The following is a 19,860-nucleotide window of genomic DNA, read 5'->3' on the forward strand; positions in this document are numbered from 1 at the left end:
TTCCTTGGATATATTTTATCATTTTACCTATGTACCATAATATACTTCCTGAAAATGCTAGAATTTTCACCATGTAATAAAATTTGAGCATGTCAACAATGTAAGAAAATTCAGATGTCTCAAACTGATATATTTCTTTTGAATTTTCAAAGCAAATCAAACTACAGTTGTTTTCATTTGACAATATTGTGGAAACCTATGGATATTATTGTAAAAATGCATATGCATACACTTGACTTTCTTAAAGTGCTTTGAATTAATAAAGAAATCACCAACTTAGACAAGTTACCGTTTCTTCATTAGTATAACACTATAGGAATAAAAGGTTCACTTATATGTGTTACTCAAAATGCTTAGACACCTGAGAGAAAATAATAAATTCTGGCTAGATTCTTCATTGTTCTATAAGGCTATTGCTTATTATAATTTTGCACCTTTTATAAATAATAAAATATATTCTTGAAATAAGTTATGTTTTGAAAATTCAGCTGAAAGATTTATCATGTTGAGTTCAAATGAATCCCACCATTTCTATGGTTTAAAAAACTTCAAAGTTGAGTTTAGAGTTGGGAAATAACTATTCCGAATAGAGATGTAAACAACCTCACCAGTCCTTTTTTATATCAGATCAGAATTAAAATAAAATGAAATTCAAACACTATCTTACAGCAAAACCATTTTATAAAGTAGTGTAACTTGAATAAACACAGTAAAATGAAGAACTGAGGTAATTAGAGGTTTAAAGTAGAAAAATTATTTTTGCTTTCTGTTATTTGGAGAGTCATTTCATTCTTCCACATCACTCTGCTTTGTACGTAATGGTAAGGGAAGAATAGAGAAGCAATGCAAACTCATTTTCTAAGAATTTTGTACTTAACCTCAATAGTTTTGATTAAATAATGCAAGGCTATTTTAACATTGTTAAGAGCTCTCATTTTTTATTATTCAATTTTTTGAAAACTAATTTAGAAGCTCTTTAAATATGTCCTTTCTCTCAACAGTGAAACAGCATTTAATAGACCCTAACCAAAATAGGCAATAAGTATTTTCCACATTGAGCGCTCAGCCCTTACATTCCCAGGGAAGTCTTGCTTGTATCAAATCCATCATCTCCGTTTCTGTGCTAGACTGTGACTAGATCTTTTGAAAACTGCAAAACATTATACCAATAAACTTAAACTTTACTATTCCTGACAATTATCTGCTATGTGCAGTTTTTTGCTAAGGAATGGGGTGTGGGCCACCAGACACGGGTTTCTGAAGGTTTTGTTGTGCTGTAGCTTGTTCTAACACGGATTCACCCAACCTCTTAAAAAAGCAGCTGGCGAAAACTGGGAAAAGGAACGTGCAGGCGAGGAAGAAAGTCTTTTGAAAGCAAGTCAATTACGTGGCAGATGCAGGCAGGAACGTAGATTTTGTAAATTTATTCGGTTGTCTTAGATACACTTGCCACGTCCTCATTAACACGAATCTGACCCACCGTGGTAAAGAGAAACATGAGCAGGAAAGAAGGAAAATAAATGAAAACACACACACACAACCATCCGAAAGTTCGCTCCTGAAGACTAATGGCCAGGCTGGCACTAGGGACAGACTTCGGTGGCTGTGACCCCTGCCCCTAGAGAGGGTCTTGAACCCTCCCATTCAATGCTTGGGAAACAAATCCTCGCCGCCAGCAGAGCGACAACTTGCTGCTTTCCCCTTCCAGCCCAACATGCCGCCGGGGCAAGTGTGATGAGGCCCGAGGTCTCCCGCAGTTGCGGGCTAACAGCCCAGCCCCTAGAGTTCTCTGCTTGGCCACTTCAACTTTTGGCCTCCGGGACTTCTGCAACATCTTCAGCCTCAGCCGGAAGTTCCCTCCAAAGCTTCCGGGTCATAACACAGCGCGTGCGCAAGAGAGGGCTTGGTCTCCCTCGTCCCTATTTCCGATTCCCGTGTGGCGTCGCGAGACTTGCTGTCCGGAACTTCCTGTCCTGGTCGCACCCCGCAGTCTCAGAATAGCGATGAGGCCCTGGCGCTTGTGGGCTGCTGCTCGGTGCCTGTGGGCCCGCCCGGCTGTGGGTCCGGCCCGCCGGCCTCTAAGCTGCGGTAGCCCGCCGCTGGAAGAACTATTCTCGAGCGGAGGGCCTTTGCGGACCTTCCTCGAGCGCCAGGCAGGGTCTGAAGCCCAGTTGCAGGTCAGGAGGCCGGAGTTGGTGGCAGTGGCCAAACGGCTGAGCGAGAAGGAGCAGGAGCTGCAGGAGACCGAGCACCTGCTGCACGGTAAGGGCCAGGCCCAGGAGAGCGGTGTCAGAGCAGATTCTTGACTCTTCGTTTGCTTTTTCCACTAAGCCATTGGCGATACCCACACTCTACCTGAGTTTGAAATGACTCACTTCAGCTGGTTTTGTTTTGGATCAGAAGTCAACACATTATTATGTGCGTTTTGATCCCAGCCTCTCCTGTTGGCTCTCCTGCTTCACTCCCTTTCACAGAATTTAAATTGGCGCTTATTTGCATACTCTCTGGCAGAAGCTCTTTAGCTCACTAAGGACAAATGATACACTGTCGTTTTGGGGCTTGAGAGCAGTGTTTCTCAAAGTGGTATGGAGACTATCTAAAATAGTATCAAGAGCAGTATTTGTTAAAACCAAACTTGGGACTCAGACTCTGAGACGTAGGCATATGTATTTTTAGCAAGTTTCCCCATGTGTTTGGCGCGCATCTGAATCTGAGAATTGGTGCTTAGGTTTCTGCATTACTACAAGCTCCTAGGGATTCCGAGCTGCTGGTCCGTGTACCACACTTTGGGTAGCAAGGCTTTAGAGAGGGTCGCAGTCTATGGAGAGACAGAATTAAGTACATATAATACAGCTGATAAGTGAGAGCAGACATAAATGTATGAATAAATAACTAGGAAAGCAAGAAAGTGTTGGGAAGGCATTACAGAGATGTAAAGGCCCACCCTTAGATGATATAATAATAATTTTAACCTTTATTGATCCCTTACTGTGGGCTTTGCTTAGTTTTCTTTATGCATCAACACCTCCAGTTCACTTAGCAAACTATGAGGTAGGGACTATTAGCCCCATGCAACAAAAGATGAACCTGAGGCATAAAGAGGTAAAATAACTCTGTTCAGGGTTACACAGTTTATAAGAAATGGAGTTGGGATTGGGCTGCAGATCTCATCCTCGGAAGAAGAGAGGTGAGGTTATGGGGGGTGGCAGGTTGGAACCATTTTGTATGGGGAATCAAATACTAGTCTAAGAGGTTGGTTTTTATCCTGTTGGCAGAAAGAAGCCAGCAGAAGCTTTTGGATTGGGGAGTGAGTAACAGAATTCATTTGGTCACTTAGGAAGCTTGATTTGTCGCACTTTAGAAGCCAACTTGGAAATGGGATTGAAGATGCAAGGAAAAACAGGCAGCTAACACAGTAGTGTAAGTGAGATATAAGAATAGTCTAAAGTGATTTAAGAGAAAAGGAGCATTCCTAGAGTTTTTAAAAAACAAAAGATTAGTAAATGGTATTGGGAAAAATATCTCTTGGGGAATCATTAAATTGGTTTCTATAGCTTAAGCCAGACTTAAAATCCAAGTGGATTTAAGGGTTAGCTATTTTAAAAATCAAACTATAGGGAAGTTAACAGAATATTAGAAAGTTGTTGCTGACAGAATGCAACTCAGCTTAAACAATAGAAAAATGTCATTCATCAAATCTTCAGTTCTTACGACTAATTAACAAAAAATTAAGGAAGTACTTTTAGGAGCTTACAACACCTAGTAAGGGAGAGAGATGCATAAGAAGTAAAAATATAAGTGTATTAGTGTTTAACTTTTGCAGTGAAGAGCAGAGTGTTATAAGAGCAAATGCTGTGTTTAAATGGAACTGAAAGGGTAAGCAAGAGTTTGTCAGGTTGTGCAGGAGAAGGGAATTGAAGGCAGAGGTGATCAGCACAGACAGGTAAAGGTACCAAAATGGGAAATACGATATGGCAGGAGCATAGAATAGGTGTGGGAGATGATAATGTAATAGAAACTTTAAGCTAGAAAGGCTATTAAGAACCTTACATGACAAAGAATTTGTATTTGTTTTTATAGACCATGGGAAGTTAACATATGTTTTTATGCAGAGAAGTAGGATTTTTTTTTAAAAGGAAAGTTAATGTTGGCATCAGTATTGAGGATGAATTGGAGTATTCTCCAGAAACCCTGGTGGCTGAAAGGCCAGTGAAGAGGCTGTTGAAACAGTCTAAGGGAGAGGTGGTAACAGGCACAGGTCTGACTCCCAAGATATTCTGGGGAATGACAGGATTTGGTGTCTTAAGTCCTGAAAAGGATGAAGGAAAGACAAAGTCTTAGGCTTCTGGCTTCAAAACATGAGTGGTACTGTTAATTAAAATGAAAATATAAACACTGGCTCAAATTTAGGAAAAAGATGAGTTTTGCATTGAATGGCTATATTAAGTTCAAAATACCTACAAGAAGGACGTTCAGACAAAGATATACATACTAGTCTAGGAGAAAAAAACTACTGGCCTAGGAGGAAAATTGAGCCTGAATAATTCTATGAGAGCTCTCAGGATATACAGTACATGTTAAATTAAAACCTTAGAAGTAGATGAGAATACTCAGGGAAAATTTGTGAAGATAGAAACAAGCCTAATAGTGCCAAAAATACATAGTATTTGAGGAGCAGGCAGAGGAGAGCTATAAAAGATCAAGAAAGAACAAGCAAAGCTTTAGGACCTTGAACCAGATAAATAAATGAAGCTGTAAAAACCAATTAAAGAAAATTTCAAGAAGTAAGATTGTCACTATCTGACTTAGAAAGGTAAAGCTTGCCTTTTCAGCTCACACTGAAATAAGTCATTAGATTTGGTAGTTTTGTTACTGATGATTTTAATAATTTTCATTTGTTACTATTTAGAATAAACTGGGTTATTTTTATTTTCCGGTTCCATTGGAGTATAATTGACAAGTAAAAATGGTATATATTTAAGGTGATGATGCATTGTTTTGATGTATGCATATATTATGAAGTGATCACCACTGTCTATATGATTATTGAATCCATTGTTAACAACTTAAGAATTAAATTAGAGTTAGCAGAAAAATAATAATATTGCATTTTATCTCCAGAAATTTTGGTAAGAAAAGAGGGATGGCAACATTCAGTTACTTCAGAGATTAAAAAGAAAAAGACCCTTTCAGAATGGGGAAACTAAACATCTTTGTATCTTTGTAGGCAGAGGGGAAAGAGAAGGCAGGCAATGCAGTAAGTGCCCACTAAACATATGCTGATTTATGATTGTGAAAGAGAAATTAAAGAACTCACGTGTTACTATGAATTACTCCTCAGTGTAAACCCTCTAGAGCTGTGTGGTCCAGTAGGGTAGTTAGTAGCCACACATGGCTGTTGAGGATCTATCTGTATGTGGCTAGTCTGAATTGAGATGTGCTGTAAGTGTAAAATACACAGAGATTTCAGACTCAGTATTAAAAAATTAATTTTATATGTTGAAATGATAATATTTTGGGAATAATGGGTTAAATAATAGATAGTATTAAAATTAAATTACTTCTAGACTCTAGTTCCAATGTTCTTAGCTTTGTAGAACGTATTTCAGAACTGAAAGACACCTTAGAACTTCCATTATGCTCTTGACATAACTGAGACTCAGAGAAGTTGAGTTTGTTGCTATAAGAGAGCACCTTAGGGCCGGGCGAGGTGGCTCACGCCTATAATCCTAGCTCTCTGGGAGGCTGAGGCGGGCGGATTGCTTGAGGTCAGGAGTTCGAAACCAGCCTGAGCAAGAGCGAGACCCCCGTCTCTACTATAAATAGAAAGAAATTAATTGGCCAACTAATATATACAAAAAATTAGCCGGGCATGGTGGCGAATGCCTGTAGTCCCAGCTACTTGGGAGGCTGAGGCAGGAGGATCCCTTGAGCCCAGGAGTTTGAGGTTGCTGTGAGCTAGGCTGACGCCATGGCACTCACTCTATCTAGCCTGGGCAACAAAGCGAGACTCTGTCTCAAAAAAAAAAAAAAAAAAAAAAAGAGAGCACCTTAGCAGTTGAGCTAGGGCTGGAATTCATTTTTCCTAATTCAAATTTCTGCTATACCACACGCTTGCCAAAATAATTTCCACCAATGCTTCCTGTGATTACTTGTCTCAAGTTTCTGCTATTGTCATTTTCCTTGAGTTAATCTTTCTTTCCTTTTTCTGTCCATCCCCAAAACAAACAAATTAAATTCCTTCAAGATGCTACTATTTTCATATTTGGTCACAGAGTGTTTTAGGTTGCTATTCTTTGTGAGTTTTTTCCCTCTAGAAAAATATGAAGAAACTAAAATTATCTATAATCCTGCCTTGAGGGCAGGTCTTATATCTGTATTATCCCCAGTTCCCAGCATGGTTGGTTTTTAATAGATAAGCATACAAACTGATACTTTGTTACAAAGAGTTTCACCATAGAGAACGATTTGTAATAGCTAAAAATTTCCCTATTCCTTCCTCCTTTCTATAGGCTGCATATTGTCCATAGGGTAGAGGAATGAAAAAGTAAATTTTGTAAGGAAAAAATGAGAATTCAAAGATGAAAAAATAGGGGTAAAGCCAGAGGGGAACACTTCATGTAAACATTCTGTAAACATTAGGCATAGTCTAATAAATGTTTTTTGGGTGGATACTTATTTTATATTAATGAAACATTTACTAATAAGACCATAAATAACTTTCAAATTTTTAATTCAATTTTGGTTTAACTGGTAGGAACTTTTGTTCCACTGCTGTCTAACTAGCTAATGTATTCATTTTTTATTGTATAGTCTAAATTGGAAAATGAAAAGCATATCTATTAATGTAACTACAGAGGTGAAATTATAGAAAGGTTTAGCTTCTTTATATTTTTTATAGACTTTATTTTTAGACTATATTTTTATTTTCCTTATCCTTTGATCATCAGAAAAAAAGTTTTTTGTTTTTTTATACCCACATGCTTATGAAAACAAATGCATAAAATACTACTTTTAATTAATGGCATTTATTAAAAGGACAAGATAAAACTTTTTTTTTCCCTTCAGCTATAATAACAATAAAACTATTAACTGTAAGTCTTTTGGCAATTTAATACTAATTAAGAACAACTTAACTGTTGCCTTTTTTCTTAGATAAGAATGAAGATTTAAGAAAACTTGCAGAAAATGAAATAACTTTGTGTCAAAAAGAAATAACTCAGTTGAAGCATCAGGTATGGTATTTGTACAAAAAATAAAGCATTCGTTCAGTCACTTATGCATTTTATTAGAGTTTTATAAAAACAACTTAAGAAATAATTTGTTACTATTTACAATAAACTGGGTTGTTTTTATTTTCCAGCTTTATTGTAGTGTAATTGACAAATAAAAATATTAATATTATATATTTAAGGTGTATGATGTGGCGTTTTGATATATGGATACACTATGAAATGATTACCACTATCAGTAAACGGTTTTTAAAGAAAGAAAAGGTATACTTCATGTGTTTCTGTTTTAATGATATTAAAAGGATGATAGTAAACTAAAACCCCAGACTTTACCACTGTACAATATATACGTGTAATAGAATTCAACTTGTATACCCGAAATCTATTTTTTTAAAAAAAAGACTAGAGAGCTCTCACAGAAAGACAAATGTCACACTAGCACTTTTTGGAAAGGTGATGAAATATGGGCATATCTCCCCTCTTTTGGTTTTTAACACAACAACTGCCCTGTGAGTTATATTTAACTCATGCTAGTTTTGAGTCCGGGGCTTTGTGAAGCATATGTAACTCACGTGTCTTCATCTTGGGAGGTGTGTGAACTGTTTTTCAAGTTGCACATAACTGACACACAGAAAACAATAAAAAATAATAAATTTTTCATTAAATTAGAAAGGATCATTTTGTTTCCAATTCTGTATTGTATTTTCATAATAAAACACCATCGCCTGAAGGAATTTTTTGTTTTTCTAGTGTGTCAGTCAATGTGTTAAGGGGGTTGAGATAAGTACTGGGTAGAAGAGGTTATTGAGTGATGGAAGACCGAACTCCTCAGGGGCAGGAATATTTATTTTTTGTCTCTAGCACTATGAGAATGCCAGACCAAGAATAGGCCCTTTAGGATTTTAAGAATTGAATTACATTGCTTTTGTTTACATCCAGAAGAAATGCAGGAGAACATATAGGAATTAGATGAAGAACAATCATGAAATTAGAACCACTCTTTGCTAATTCTGTAAAGCAGAAATTAAAGGCTGACAGCAGTTATCTCAGGATAGTAAGTGAAAGAACATGTTAAAGTGAAGGAGCCAAGAAAGTGAATACTTAATTTTCAGAGTCTGCCTCTTCTTTAGCCAAATGTGAAAATTATTAAAAATTAATGTCCCTAAAATCTACTCTAGAGGGAGAGTTCCACTATAGAGTGGAACTTTTACCCATTTTCTACCCTTTTACCCATTTTCTAAATTTTTTGTGAATTAGAAGGATGTATGTGTTAAAGGTCACACAGTTCAGTGGCTACTAACCAACAAAAAAGTAAAATCTATTGTTAGTTCAAGATGTGAACAATCACATTTTATTGGCATAGGCTAGAGAGATGGAAAAGTAATAACAAGTATAGCTCCTGACCAACGTAAACTGTGACCTCAGGTAGTTTAGAACTCAGGTATACTTGGTTTCAGTTCCATGTCTTCCACTTTCTAGTTGTATAATGTTGAGCAACTAGATTAACCCCAACTAGATTAACTAGATTAAGATCAACCACTCTTAACTTAGTTTCACATCTTAATGTAGAACTGTTAACAGTACCTACCCAAGATTGTTTTAAGAATTAATGTGGTCTGGCACAGTGGCCCATGCCTGTAATCCCAGCACTGTGGGAGGCCAAGGAACGAGGATTGCTTGAGGCCAGAAGTTTGAGGCTGCAGTGAGCTATTATTGTGCCACTGCACTCCAGCCTGGGTGAGATCCTGTTTCTTAAAACAATAAATAAAAAGAATAAAGTATGTATAGTGCTTAGCAGAATGCCTGTCATATATTAAAAGAACCAATAACGGTTGGTAGCTTTTCTTATTGATCTAATCTAAGAAGCCTTTATTCTAGATCCCCGTAATTGGTACAATCTTAGGTGTGAAACATTCTATTACATTGGGAGGAAGACCCATCTGGGCACAAAGATTTAAGTTCTTGTGCCTGCTAGGCCAGTAACTAACACTTTGCCCTTTAACAAGTAATTTAATCTCTGTTAACCTCAGTTTCTTTTACATGTAAAATGACGGAATTAGGGCGACTTCCGGGGCCCCGCTCTTGGGGCCCCAGAACCTCGTCCACAAAAAAAAAAAAAAAAAAAAAAAAAAAAAAATGACGGAATTGGACCAGATCATCTCTAGGGGCCTTTTCAGTTTCAAAATTACAAATTTCTATTCCATATGAAGGAAGCTTAAATACAAATGCAATCTTGAGTGTTTTTGTTTTTCTGCCATAGGCCTTAAATTTCATAAGGATAGACTAGAATCTTCTTTTGCATTCTGCTCACAGTATAATGTCGTACTCATAACAAGCACTTAATTCTTATTAACTGAATAGAGAATTGATATAAAGCATACAAGAACCCCAAGAGACAATAAAACAAGCCTGTAAGTTTTAGCTGATTCTTATAGCATCTATAATACAGCTGTAACATTAATACTTTATGGAAGTTATGTATTATATGGTTCTCACTGGCAAGATGGTTGAACAGTACTCAGCAATATTATTTGCTTAAAGAAACTTAAATATTTAAAATTCCTGAATCTAATCATTTAGCTTTAGGGAGGGTACATTTAAAATAATTCTTAATTATAGGAGGGGTGATATTTTTGTATTTACAGATTATCTTACTTTTGGTTCCCTCAGAAGAAACAGATGAAAACGATTTGATCCTGGAGGTGACTGCAGGAGTTGGGGGTCAAGAGGCAATGTTGTTTACTTCAGAGATATTTGAAATGTATCAGCAATATGCTGCTTTTAAAAGATGGAATTTTGAAACCCTGGAATATTTTCCAAGTGAAACAGGTCAGTGAACTGGTCAATTTGTTTTAGATAAAGTATAGATTTTTATCTATACATGTCTTAGGAAAAGGGTGGGAAAGATCATGACCAGGCAAATATACCGATTTTGAAATGGCCTGTAAAATGTAATGGATAATCATTCAATAATATTAATCATTGACTTACTAATGGTCTTTAAAAGTGGTCTTTTAGATGTGTTATTGACATCAGTTCACTAGTCCCATAAATGCTTTATATTTAATAACTGTAAGTAATAAAGATTAAGTGTAAAACACTATTTTAATGTTTTATAATCTGTGCTTATATCCTTTTGTAACTCTCAAATATATTTCAGGATAGTAGATGTGATGGTCAGTTATTTATAAATGGCAGGAATAATAAAAGGAATTCTGTTTTCCCTGTATTTTCAAGGTGGCCTTAGACATGCATCTGCCAGCATTGGGGGTTCAGAAGCATATAAGCATATGAAATTTGAAGGCGGTGTGCACAGAGTACAAAGAGTGCCAAAGACAGAGAAGCAAGGCCGCATCCATACTAGCACTATGACTGTGGCAATATTACCCCAGCCTACTGAGGTAAGGCATAATAAGCCCCTCCCTCTCCTTGGGATTCAGGGCCTAGCACAATGTCTTGCCTCCAGAGTTTACTCAGACCTTCCTAAATTGAGTATCTCCTTTATCATTTGGTCTTCCTCACGTATTTTGAGTTGCTTTTGATAATCTATAATCTCAGTCCAAAAACTACAATTTTATAATAGATGATAAGAATTAAGGATTTATAAGTGATCCAATCTTACATTGTCTATGTGTGTATGACTTTTTGTCCACTAATGTAGTCACTGTGTGGCCATTTCTACAGGTGAAGTAATAACATATTTAAATATAATAACTTTTGTGTGACTGATTCCCAAGGTACTAATAGCAAAAATCCTATTTTAACATGGTAATTATTTAATAGAATTGCTACTTCATAACCCAATCACATCAAAATAGAAATATATTGTTATAGTGTTCATAATGAGTATACTTTATTCTCACAAAGCAAATTCTCAATCCATATTTGTAAGATAACTTACTTTAGAATTTAGAAGTTCTTTTGCTTAATTTCCCGTCTATTGAAGAGTGGTAGGAAATATTTGATTTTGTTTTGAGAATGAACTATGAATGTTTTGAGGAGAAGGAAGTTTGAGAGTTTCTATATTAATTTTGGGGAAAAGTCCTATTAGACTCTCTATTGTAATAGAGTTTATGGAGTTCCTGTCTTTACATCTTGCTGGTTTCTTTAGATCAAATTTTCGTGACGCCTAGATGAGAAAGTAAGTAGTTAAGGGAGAGCGATTTCAAGAAAAGATAGCAGACTGAAGTCCATGTATCATCTAATTCTTCTAGCAAACATAAGAGGGAGTCACGTAGGGAGACGTAGAGGGCCTCGGGAATGGTAGGATTCTTACTGCCAGGGTTATTGAAATGTCAGAGTGGTTCATAGTTTTTGATGAAAAAATACTACTTAAACTTGAGTGCTTTTGATGGTGGCTACCAGGACAGAGCATTGTCTTGACATAGATCCCAGTGTATCCATGAATGGAGTCTATACCCATGACTTCTTAGCCATTGCCATTTCCATTCGCCTCACTTCTGCCTCCAAGTATGTTTGAAATTAAACAAAATAAACCCTTCCTATAATTCTCAAGCTAGCATTTTTTTTCTCTGCTAGTCTTTTTAAATTCAGAAAAATTCTACAGAATCTCACATTAGTTCATATATTCACATTTCTAACAGTAGCTATTAACAAGTTCTGCTGCTCCTATGGTAAGAAAAGAGAAACTTAAAAGAGAATCTCATTTTATGAGGATTAGGATGGGTTTGTTTTCATCTTGTGTGATGTTTTGATTCCCTACTCTTCCAAAAAGGAAAAGAGTTTAAAAATTCCAACTACTTTCTATTCTTAAACCATACAAATCTCTTTTGAATTCGGTACATGTGTTTATAAATGGGTACTTCTTGCCTTTATATAACTGGTATATGTAATTTTTAAAAATCCCAACTTTTCTTTTTCTGTATAGATTAATCTGGTGATTAATCCTAAAGATTTGAGAATTGACACTAAGCGAGCCAGTGGAGCTGGAGGACAACATGTAAACAAGACGGACAGTGCTGTCCGGATAGTTCACCTTCCAACAGGTATGTACTTCTTCAGTGTAACACTGAAGAAAGAAATCAGTTTCTGAATGACTTGATTAATTTCCCATTGAAATAGATCCTCAATTACCAGAGGAATGTATACAACTAAGAATTAGTATTAAATACTTGATTTATTTAGAATCCTTAGCCAATATTTTGTGGGATAATTTTGAAGACAGAGTGATCTAAACCTAGGGAATTTCCATGTTAGTGACTATGAGTAGGTGTGGGGTAGTCCTTCCAGCTGGCCTTCTGAAGTTTATACTTAATAGTTTTAGCTATTTTTAAAAAAATCCTCACAGTGAAGTAATTATTATAGGTTTTTTATCAGAAAATGCACTAAATCACTGGTTGTCAGTCTTTTGTCAGGGGGAGGGGAACACGGACTCCTTTGAAAACTGAAAGTGCCAGACCTCCTACCTAGAAACATACACACATGCAGAGCTTTGCATATTATTTCAGAGGTTTCTTCCCATTAATTTCATTCACCCACCTCCAGGGAATCTGATTCTAGATAGTTAATCCAACGAGATTTCATCTCAGTCTTTCTTAAGAGTCTCCAGTATAGCAGTAGGCAGCAATAAATGTGTTTTACAAATATTGCTGTAATGATTTACATGTGATAAAGAGTATATGGATAGCAAGCCTCAATTATCTAGAAAGAAAACAAGAATCTCTTACTATGAGTGAGAATATATGGATAGCAAGCCTCAGTTATCTAGAAAGAAAACAAGAATCTCTTACTATGAGTGATCTCAAATTGGCATAATTCTCATTAACCAATACTGGCTGGGAGTGCTGGATTGCTATGATTTGTTCTTTGAGATAGAGAAAAATCCTGTTAAACTTGGTGATGTCTTATGTAATACAGGGTATGTAGATAGGAATGGGGAAAAAAATATTAATAGTGATTATCTCTAGTAATAGGATATTTAACTTGTTAGTTATTACTTCAAAAACATTTTAGTGGCTAGCTGAGGGAAAAGTCCATATTAAATGATTTATGCTTATTGTTTAGTGTGTGTACCTTCAATATGGAAATAACTTGTGCTATAGCTCAAACTTAAATTTTCAGTTTTCTGATAAACTATACAAGTTATTAAGTTTATAGGTTTTTTTATTAGAGTCCTGTTTTTTTCTATTTATAAAGGAAGAAGAAAAAGGATAAGAAGGAAAAGGAGTATTCCTTGGTAAAAAATAAAGAAGAATTTTTTTATTAAAACTCTTTAATTCTCATAACACTATTCAGGTGTTGTTTCTGAATGCCAACAAGAGAGATCTCAACTGAAAAATAGAGAGATGGCTATGAAAAAGTTACGTGCAAAACTGTACAGCATGCATCTTGAAGAAGAAACAAGTAAAAGATACAATGCTAGAAAGATTCAGGTAAAATGACTTTTAAAAATGTTTTTAAACAATAAAAATATTTTAGATACCTCAGTTTTTATATATGTCAAAATAAAAAACATTCAAGTACCTTATCTAAGGGCTATGCTTGTTTTCTTAAGATCTCTACCCTGTTTTCTATATTCACAGGCATTTTTGTCAGATTTTTAAAGTTACTAAAAAAAGATATAGAATCACTCTTCATTTTTATCCCTTCAAATTATAAAAGCAACAAAGTTGGAAAGCATACTGAACTTACTTCCTATTTAGTTTTTAATTTTATAACTATAGAGCCTTTTAAGAATTCCTCAATATGGGCTAGATGCAGTGGCTGATGCCCATAATTATGGTACTTTGGGAGACCCAAGGCAAGAAGATTGCTTGAGGCCAAGAATTCAAGACCAGCCTGAGCAACATAGCAAGGCCCCATCTCTAAAAAAAATTTTTAAAAAGTTACCCAGACGCAGTGGTGTACTCCTCTAATACAAGATACTTGTGAGGCTGAGGCAGGAGGATCTCTTGAGCCTGGGAGTTGGGGGTTGCAGTGAGCTATGATGATATCACTGCACTCTAGCCCAGGCAAGACCCTGTCTCAAAAAAAATTCTCAATATGGGGAATTCACCTTCCCACCACTGAAGATGACTACATTAAGGCAGATAAAATGTGTCATCACTGTGTAGTAGATATTTGTATTTTGCAGATGGGGAAACTAAAGTTTAAAGTTGAAGTGAATTGCCTAAAGTCATAGAGCACTGAAATGGCAAAGACAGGATTCAAATATTAATATAAATCTGTCTGATTTTAAAGCCTGTGTTCTTTTTTCTGTATCATGTTCCCATGTCATTTGGGGATTCAAAATGTTTAAAACTTGTTTCTTACATTTTGATTCATGTTATAAATCAAGAACTTAATCTCCAAGTAAGTTAAACCTGTACGTTGAAGTTGCCTTGAATCTAACTATCTCATTATCTCTTTTTATACATATAGGTTGGAACTAAAGGAAGGTCAGAGAAAATAAGAACATATAATTTTCCACAGAACCGAGTCACAGATCACAGAATAAACAAGTCACTACATGATCTTGAAACTTTTATGCAAGGAGATTATCTACTGGATGAACTTGTACAGTCATTGAAGGACTATGCTGATTATGAATCTTTAGTAGAAATTATTTCCCAAAAAGTTTAAATTGATTTGTTATGAAAAACTTTTTATAGCTTAGAAAAATTCTATTATTGCAAATCATATCATATGTAAATACAGTTTTCTCTTGAAAAACAAGAATTAACACAATTGGAGTAATATGCATATTCTTAAGACATAGATAATTTACATAAATATTTCTCAATGCATTAGTAAAAAACATACAATATACAGATGTTCCTCCATTTACAATGGCGCTACTTCCCAATAATAAATCCATCATAAGTTGAAAATATCTTAAGTCAAATTCATTTAATGCTAACAACATAGCACACAGTCCCTTAGTGGTTTAACTAACAATTTTTCGTCTTTATGATGATGTGAAAGAGATACACATTTGTAATCTGTAGGAGCTCCCTGACCTAAGATGGGGCTATGTCCCAGTAAACCCATGGTAAAGTCAGAAAATCATAAGTCAAACCACTGTAAATTGGGGACCATCTGTAATCATGACTGTGTCAATCTTGGATTCATCCTTGTAAATGAGTAGGCAAAAGAAGATAGTCCTTTGTCCTATTATGTGTAAATATTTAATGGGTAATCAAAAATTGGGTTTAACTCTATTATTATTATTAACTTCAAATATAGAATGAAATATAATAGTAAATACTATATCAGGGTCCAGTCAGGAGAAAAACCATACGATTAATTTCTATAGAGAAATTTTAACTGATAATGCAGTTAGCTATTAAGAGGGATAAAGGAACTCATACATTAGGACTGAAAGAGAGTACACAAGGAAGGAACACCCTTGGAAGGAGTTCCCCTTCCTCAAGGTGAATTTAGGCCTATTTGGGAGGGTGTGGCTGCAGCCTACACAGTGATGGAGAGAGGATCCCTGGGCTACCCTGGGGCAGAGCCGGTGTGAAGTTGGTGGATCAGGTCTTGCAGGCAGAGAACCTCAAACTTTCAGGACAGGTAAGCAAGAAGCCTGGTAGGGTATGAATAAAACTTTTTGGACAATAAGCCTCAGTAGGTATTTGTATTGGTCAGGGTTTTCCAGAGAAGCAGAAACCACCAAAGCAGCAGAATCATTATAAAGATTGGCTCCTGTGATTATTGATGCTGACAAGTCCCAGATCTGCAATGTGAGCCAGAAGGCTGGATACCCAAGAGAGCTGATGGTACAGTTCCAGTCCAAACGCAGTCTGTTGAGGAATTCTCTCTTGCTTGGAAGGAGCTGGTCTTTTTGTTCTGTTCAGGCTTTCAACTGATTTGGATGAAGCCTACCAACATGGAAGGCAATCTGCTTTACTCAAAATTCACTGATTTAAATGTCACTCTCGTCCAAAAACACCCTCACAGAAACATTCAGAATAACGTTTGATCAAATTATCTGGGCACCCTGTGCCCCAGCCAAGTTGACATAAAATTAACCATCACAGTGTCCAAGAGCACCCCAGGCAGCTGTACCATAGAAGAGGAAAAACAAGAAAATCTCCTTCCTCCCGCAGTGCTACTGAAGCATAGTAATGTTTAAACATTACCATGTAGCACTGCATGGTAATGCTTACATACAATACCATATTTTGAAAATGCAAGCTGAAATATTTTAAAGTGCCACTGTATTTGTAATTTACTTCAAACATTAAGCAAACATGAAAACCTTTCATATTTGAAACTTGCTCCAGTTTCAAATATGAAACCACCCCCTACTGACAATGCTTAACATGGTGCTAGCTGGCAAAGGCAAAATGTTTAAATAGGTTGCTATGGTTTGAATGTGCCCCCTCTGAAATCAAGTGTTGCCAATGTGATGGTATTAAGAGGTGGGGCCTGTAAGAGGTGAGTAGGCCATGAGGGCTTCTCCTTTATGAACAGGATTTAGACCCTTATAAAATGGGCTTCCTGGAGCATGCTGCTAGCTTGCCCTGCCATGTGAAGATGCAGCAAGAAACTGCTCCTGCTGGGCGAGGTGGCTCACGCCTGTAATCCTAGCACTCTGGGAGGCCAAGGCAGGCAGATTGCTCGAGGCCAGGAGTTCGAAACCAGCCTGAGCAGAAGCGAGACCCCGTCTCTACTATAAATAGAAAGAAATTAATTGGCCAACTAAAAATACATAGAAAAAATTAGCCGGGCATGGTGGCGCATGCCTGCAGTCCCAGCTACTTGGGAGGCTGAGGCATTAGGATTGCTTGAGCCCAGGTGTTTGAGGTTGCTGTGAGCTAGGCTGATGCTACAGCACTCACTCTAGCCTGGGCAACAAAGAGACTCTGTCTCAAAAAAAAAAAAGAAAAACTGCTCCTGCCAGACAACAAATGCCCCTTAATCTTGGACTTCCCAGCCTCCACAACTGTGACAAATACATTTCTGTTCTTCATAAATTAGTCGGTCTCATGTATTCTATTACAGCTGCACAAAATGACTAAGACACAGGTCCAGCTCCAATATCACAAACTCGGGCAATGAAAGGTGAATTTGTTGCTGAGACAATAAATTTAACTGGCACAAACACTCATTACCTAAGTTTCAATGTTTTCATATTTGCTTAGTGTTTGAAGTAAATTACAAATATGACACTTCACCTTTAAACATTTCAACTTGTATTTTTAAAAAATGGTATTATTCTACTTAAGCATATGCCATCATCTAACAATTCACATAATTCCCTAATATCTTCAAATGCCCAGTAATATAAATTTTCTCAATTCTCCTCAAAATGTATATTACAGCTGGCTTCCTCAAACCAGGATCCAATGAAGGACTACACACAGAATTTGGTTGTTAACATTTCTTAAGCCTCGCTAAATGTAGAACAGCCCTACTGTTCCTCTCCCCCTTTTCATGGCACTACATTTGAGGTCAGGCTAGATATTATGGTGTCATTTAACTTGTTCCTGAAGTCAGTATTTCCTGCAAACTGGAATTCAGAGCTTAATACTCAGCTAGGTTTGAATACTCCATCCCCTTCTGTGACTTGGTATTACTGTCACTAAAATATCTATTTAAATAAGGCCCGGTTTGAATGCTCTGATATGCTTTTACTGAGATGTATTAGATTCCCCCCAAAATGACAGATGAAACAAATGAATTCACCCTGTGAACTGAGAATTTATAGTTGAAAATAAGCTTAAAGCTCAATCAGTATAATCTTTATCAATATTCTTCTGTCAAAAGATTCAAAAGAAATAACTTGTTTCTTTTTCCATGGGAATCCTGGTTATAGATAGTTTTTTTTCTGAGAAGACTAAATACAGAGAATTGGGCGCTGAGAGGGAAGGAAACCCAGGAATGTTTGCAAGGGGCCGCACAGGTATAAAAGAATTTGTGGTGGTGAGAGCAAAAGAGAATAAAGTGTGCGTGATGAAGAAATGTAGAACATTTTAGTTGCTGGATAAATAAGTGAGAAAAGGTGGAAATGGCTTATGAGGTTTTTTAAGAACATGAGGTAAACTAAGAACTCTATGAAAAGAACTCCATATAAGGAAATACTAAATTTATAGTAGTTACAAGATACGATTTCTAGAGAAAATTACTTTAAAGTTATGATTAAAATACTGAAGAATTAGGAGATATTTAGTTAACTCCCAAAATTGCCACCCTTTTTCCATATATGTTAAAATCAATAGTAGTCTTAGTTCTTATGAGCGTATGTACTATGCAAATTCAAACTGTATTTGTCAGATAATGTTTCCTCTTTAAGTCAACATTTATTAGCCAGATTTTCTCTACAGCCTAGCTTGTGCTAATCTTCACAGTACTTTATAGTGATCATTTATCTCACCTTATTGGTCTACAAGAGAGGTGCAGAAAAGTGATTAAATATTAAAGATAAGTATTTAAAGCTGGCCAAATGTGGTTACCAAGTAAGTCAGAATTTTAATTTGCAGAGAATCCCTCTCCTTTGCAATCCATTTATGAAAAGCATTCTGCCTTCATAAGAACAGTTGATAAATGCAGCAGTGACCTGTGCAACTCAAGAATACAATACAAGACCAATTGTTCAATCATACTCAGTGTCTCCCACTATTCTATCCTGTTAGGTCTTTCAGTTTCCAGGGTGTTTTGAACAAGAGGTACATATTCATAGGTTATTCAACATTACAATGTACTATTACTTAGTTTTCCCTTACCTCTTCTCACATATAATAATTAGAAAAGTTAGATTGAGATTGTGAAGTCTTGAATGTTGGAGTTTATTCTGTAAACAAGGGGGAGCTATTAAGAGTTTGTTTATTCTCCTCAGCCCATCCCTCTCCACTCCCTTATCCCTTGCCCTACAGGAAAAGAAGGTATGAGAGCTGTACTAATTAAAGTGGGAAAAAACCCTTGATCAATTTTTAAACTTCCCATCCATTAGAACATCATAATTGGTTAGAAAAAAAATCATAAAACTTAGGTGATTTTAACAATATAAATTTAAAATATATATATCAGTAGGTGTATTATGAGCACATACAGAGTAGTAATACAGGTCTGTGAACTGGTACTGGCTGCTCCTCTACCCACTAATCTTAAGTATTCCTACATGATCATATGTAACTTTGGAAACCCAGTAAGTGTAGAGCACCCTGATTCTGGCAGAAGCAGCCTACTGGAATCCTAAGTGTAACATTTTAAGGTCCTTGGAATTTGTAGATGTTTGCACAAACAATCCACCAACACAACTACCTTAATTAGAAACCATGCATTGTCACTCCTACCTGCTTTTGGTCATGCTGCCCCTCTACCTAGAAAACACATAGTTTACCTTTGTAGACAGATGTAAGGTCCAACCTAAAGGGCAGAGCTTCAGGTAGAGCTGCTCCTCCATTTGTATTTCATAGTACTTTACCACATGCTGTGGTCTGAATGTGGCCCCCAAAATTCATGTTTTGGAAACTTAATCCCCAGTGCAACAGGATTGGAGGTAGGGCCTTTGGGGAGGTGTTCAGGTCATGAGGGTTCTACCTCATTAACAGATTATTGAGTTATAAAATAGCCTGATGGAGGCAATTTGACCCTTTTTGCCCTTCCACCTTTTGCCATATGAGGATACAGCATCCTTCCCCTCCAGACAACCCAAAATATCTTGGAAGCATACAACAGCCCT

At 36.4% G+C, this 19,860-nt stretch overlaps 1 protein-coding gene across 3 annotated transcripts; it reads left to right on the forward strand.

Annotated features, from left to right (window-relative positions):
• Nucleotides 1-1,962: 1,962 nt before the first annotated feature.
• MTRF1L (mitochondrial translation release factor 1 like) lies at nt 1,963-17,066 on the forward strand. 3 transcript variants are annotated; one of them, XM_012748148.3, is made up of 7 exons: nt 1,963-2,262; nt 7,156-7,235; nt 9,878-10,061; nt 10,470-10,633; nt 12,121-12,238; nt 13,488-13,624; nt 14,613-17,066. In XM_012748148.3, the coding sequence occupies exons 1-7, from the start codon at nt 2,004-2,006 to the stop codon at nt 14,811-14,813; spliced, it is 1,143 nt and encodes a 380-aa protein (XP_012603602.2). In that variant the 5' UTR covers nt 1,963-2,003; the 3' UTR covers nt 14,814-17,066. The 3 variants fall into 3 exon arrangements, with proteins under 3 accessions (XP_012603602.2, XP_075858969.1, XP_012603603.1); XM_076002854.1 differs by lacking the exon at nt 14,613-17,066 and having other exon boundaries at nt 13,389-13,620; XM_012748149.2 differs by lacking the exon at nt 1,963-2,262 and having other exon boundaries at nt 9,903-10,061.
• The last annotated feature ends 2,794 nt before the right edge of the window (nt 17,067-19,860 follow it).

The sequence above is a fragment of the Microcebus murinus genome, chromosome 5, assembly GCF_040939455.1.
Source record: "Microcebus murinus isolate Inina chromosome 5, M.murinus_Inina_mat1.0, whole genome shotgun sequence".
Lineage (NCBI taxonomy): Eukaryota > Metazoa > Chordata > Mammalia > Primates > Cheirogaleidae > Microcebus > Microcebus murinus.

Coding starts and splice junctions, on each gene's coding strand:
- MTRF1L (XM_012748148.3), top strand. CDS start 2,004: ATGAGGCCCTGGCGCTTGTGGGCTGCTGCTCGGTGCCTGTGGGCCCGC. Junction 10,634..12,120: donor TATTACCCCAGCCTACTGAG/GTAAGGCATAAT, acceptor TTTTCTGTATAG/ATTAATCTGGTGATTAATCC. Junction 12,239..13,487: donor GATAGTTCACCTTCCAACAG/GTATGTACTTCT, acceptor AACACTATTCAG/GTGTTGTTTCTGAATGCCAA.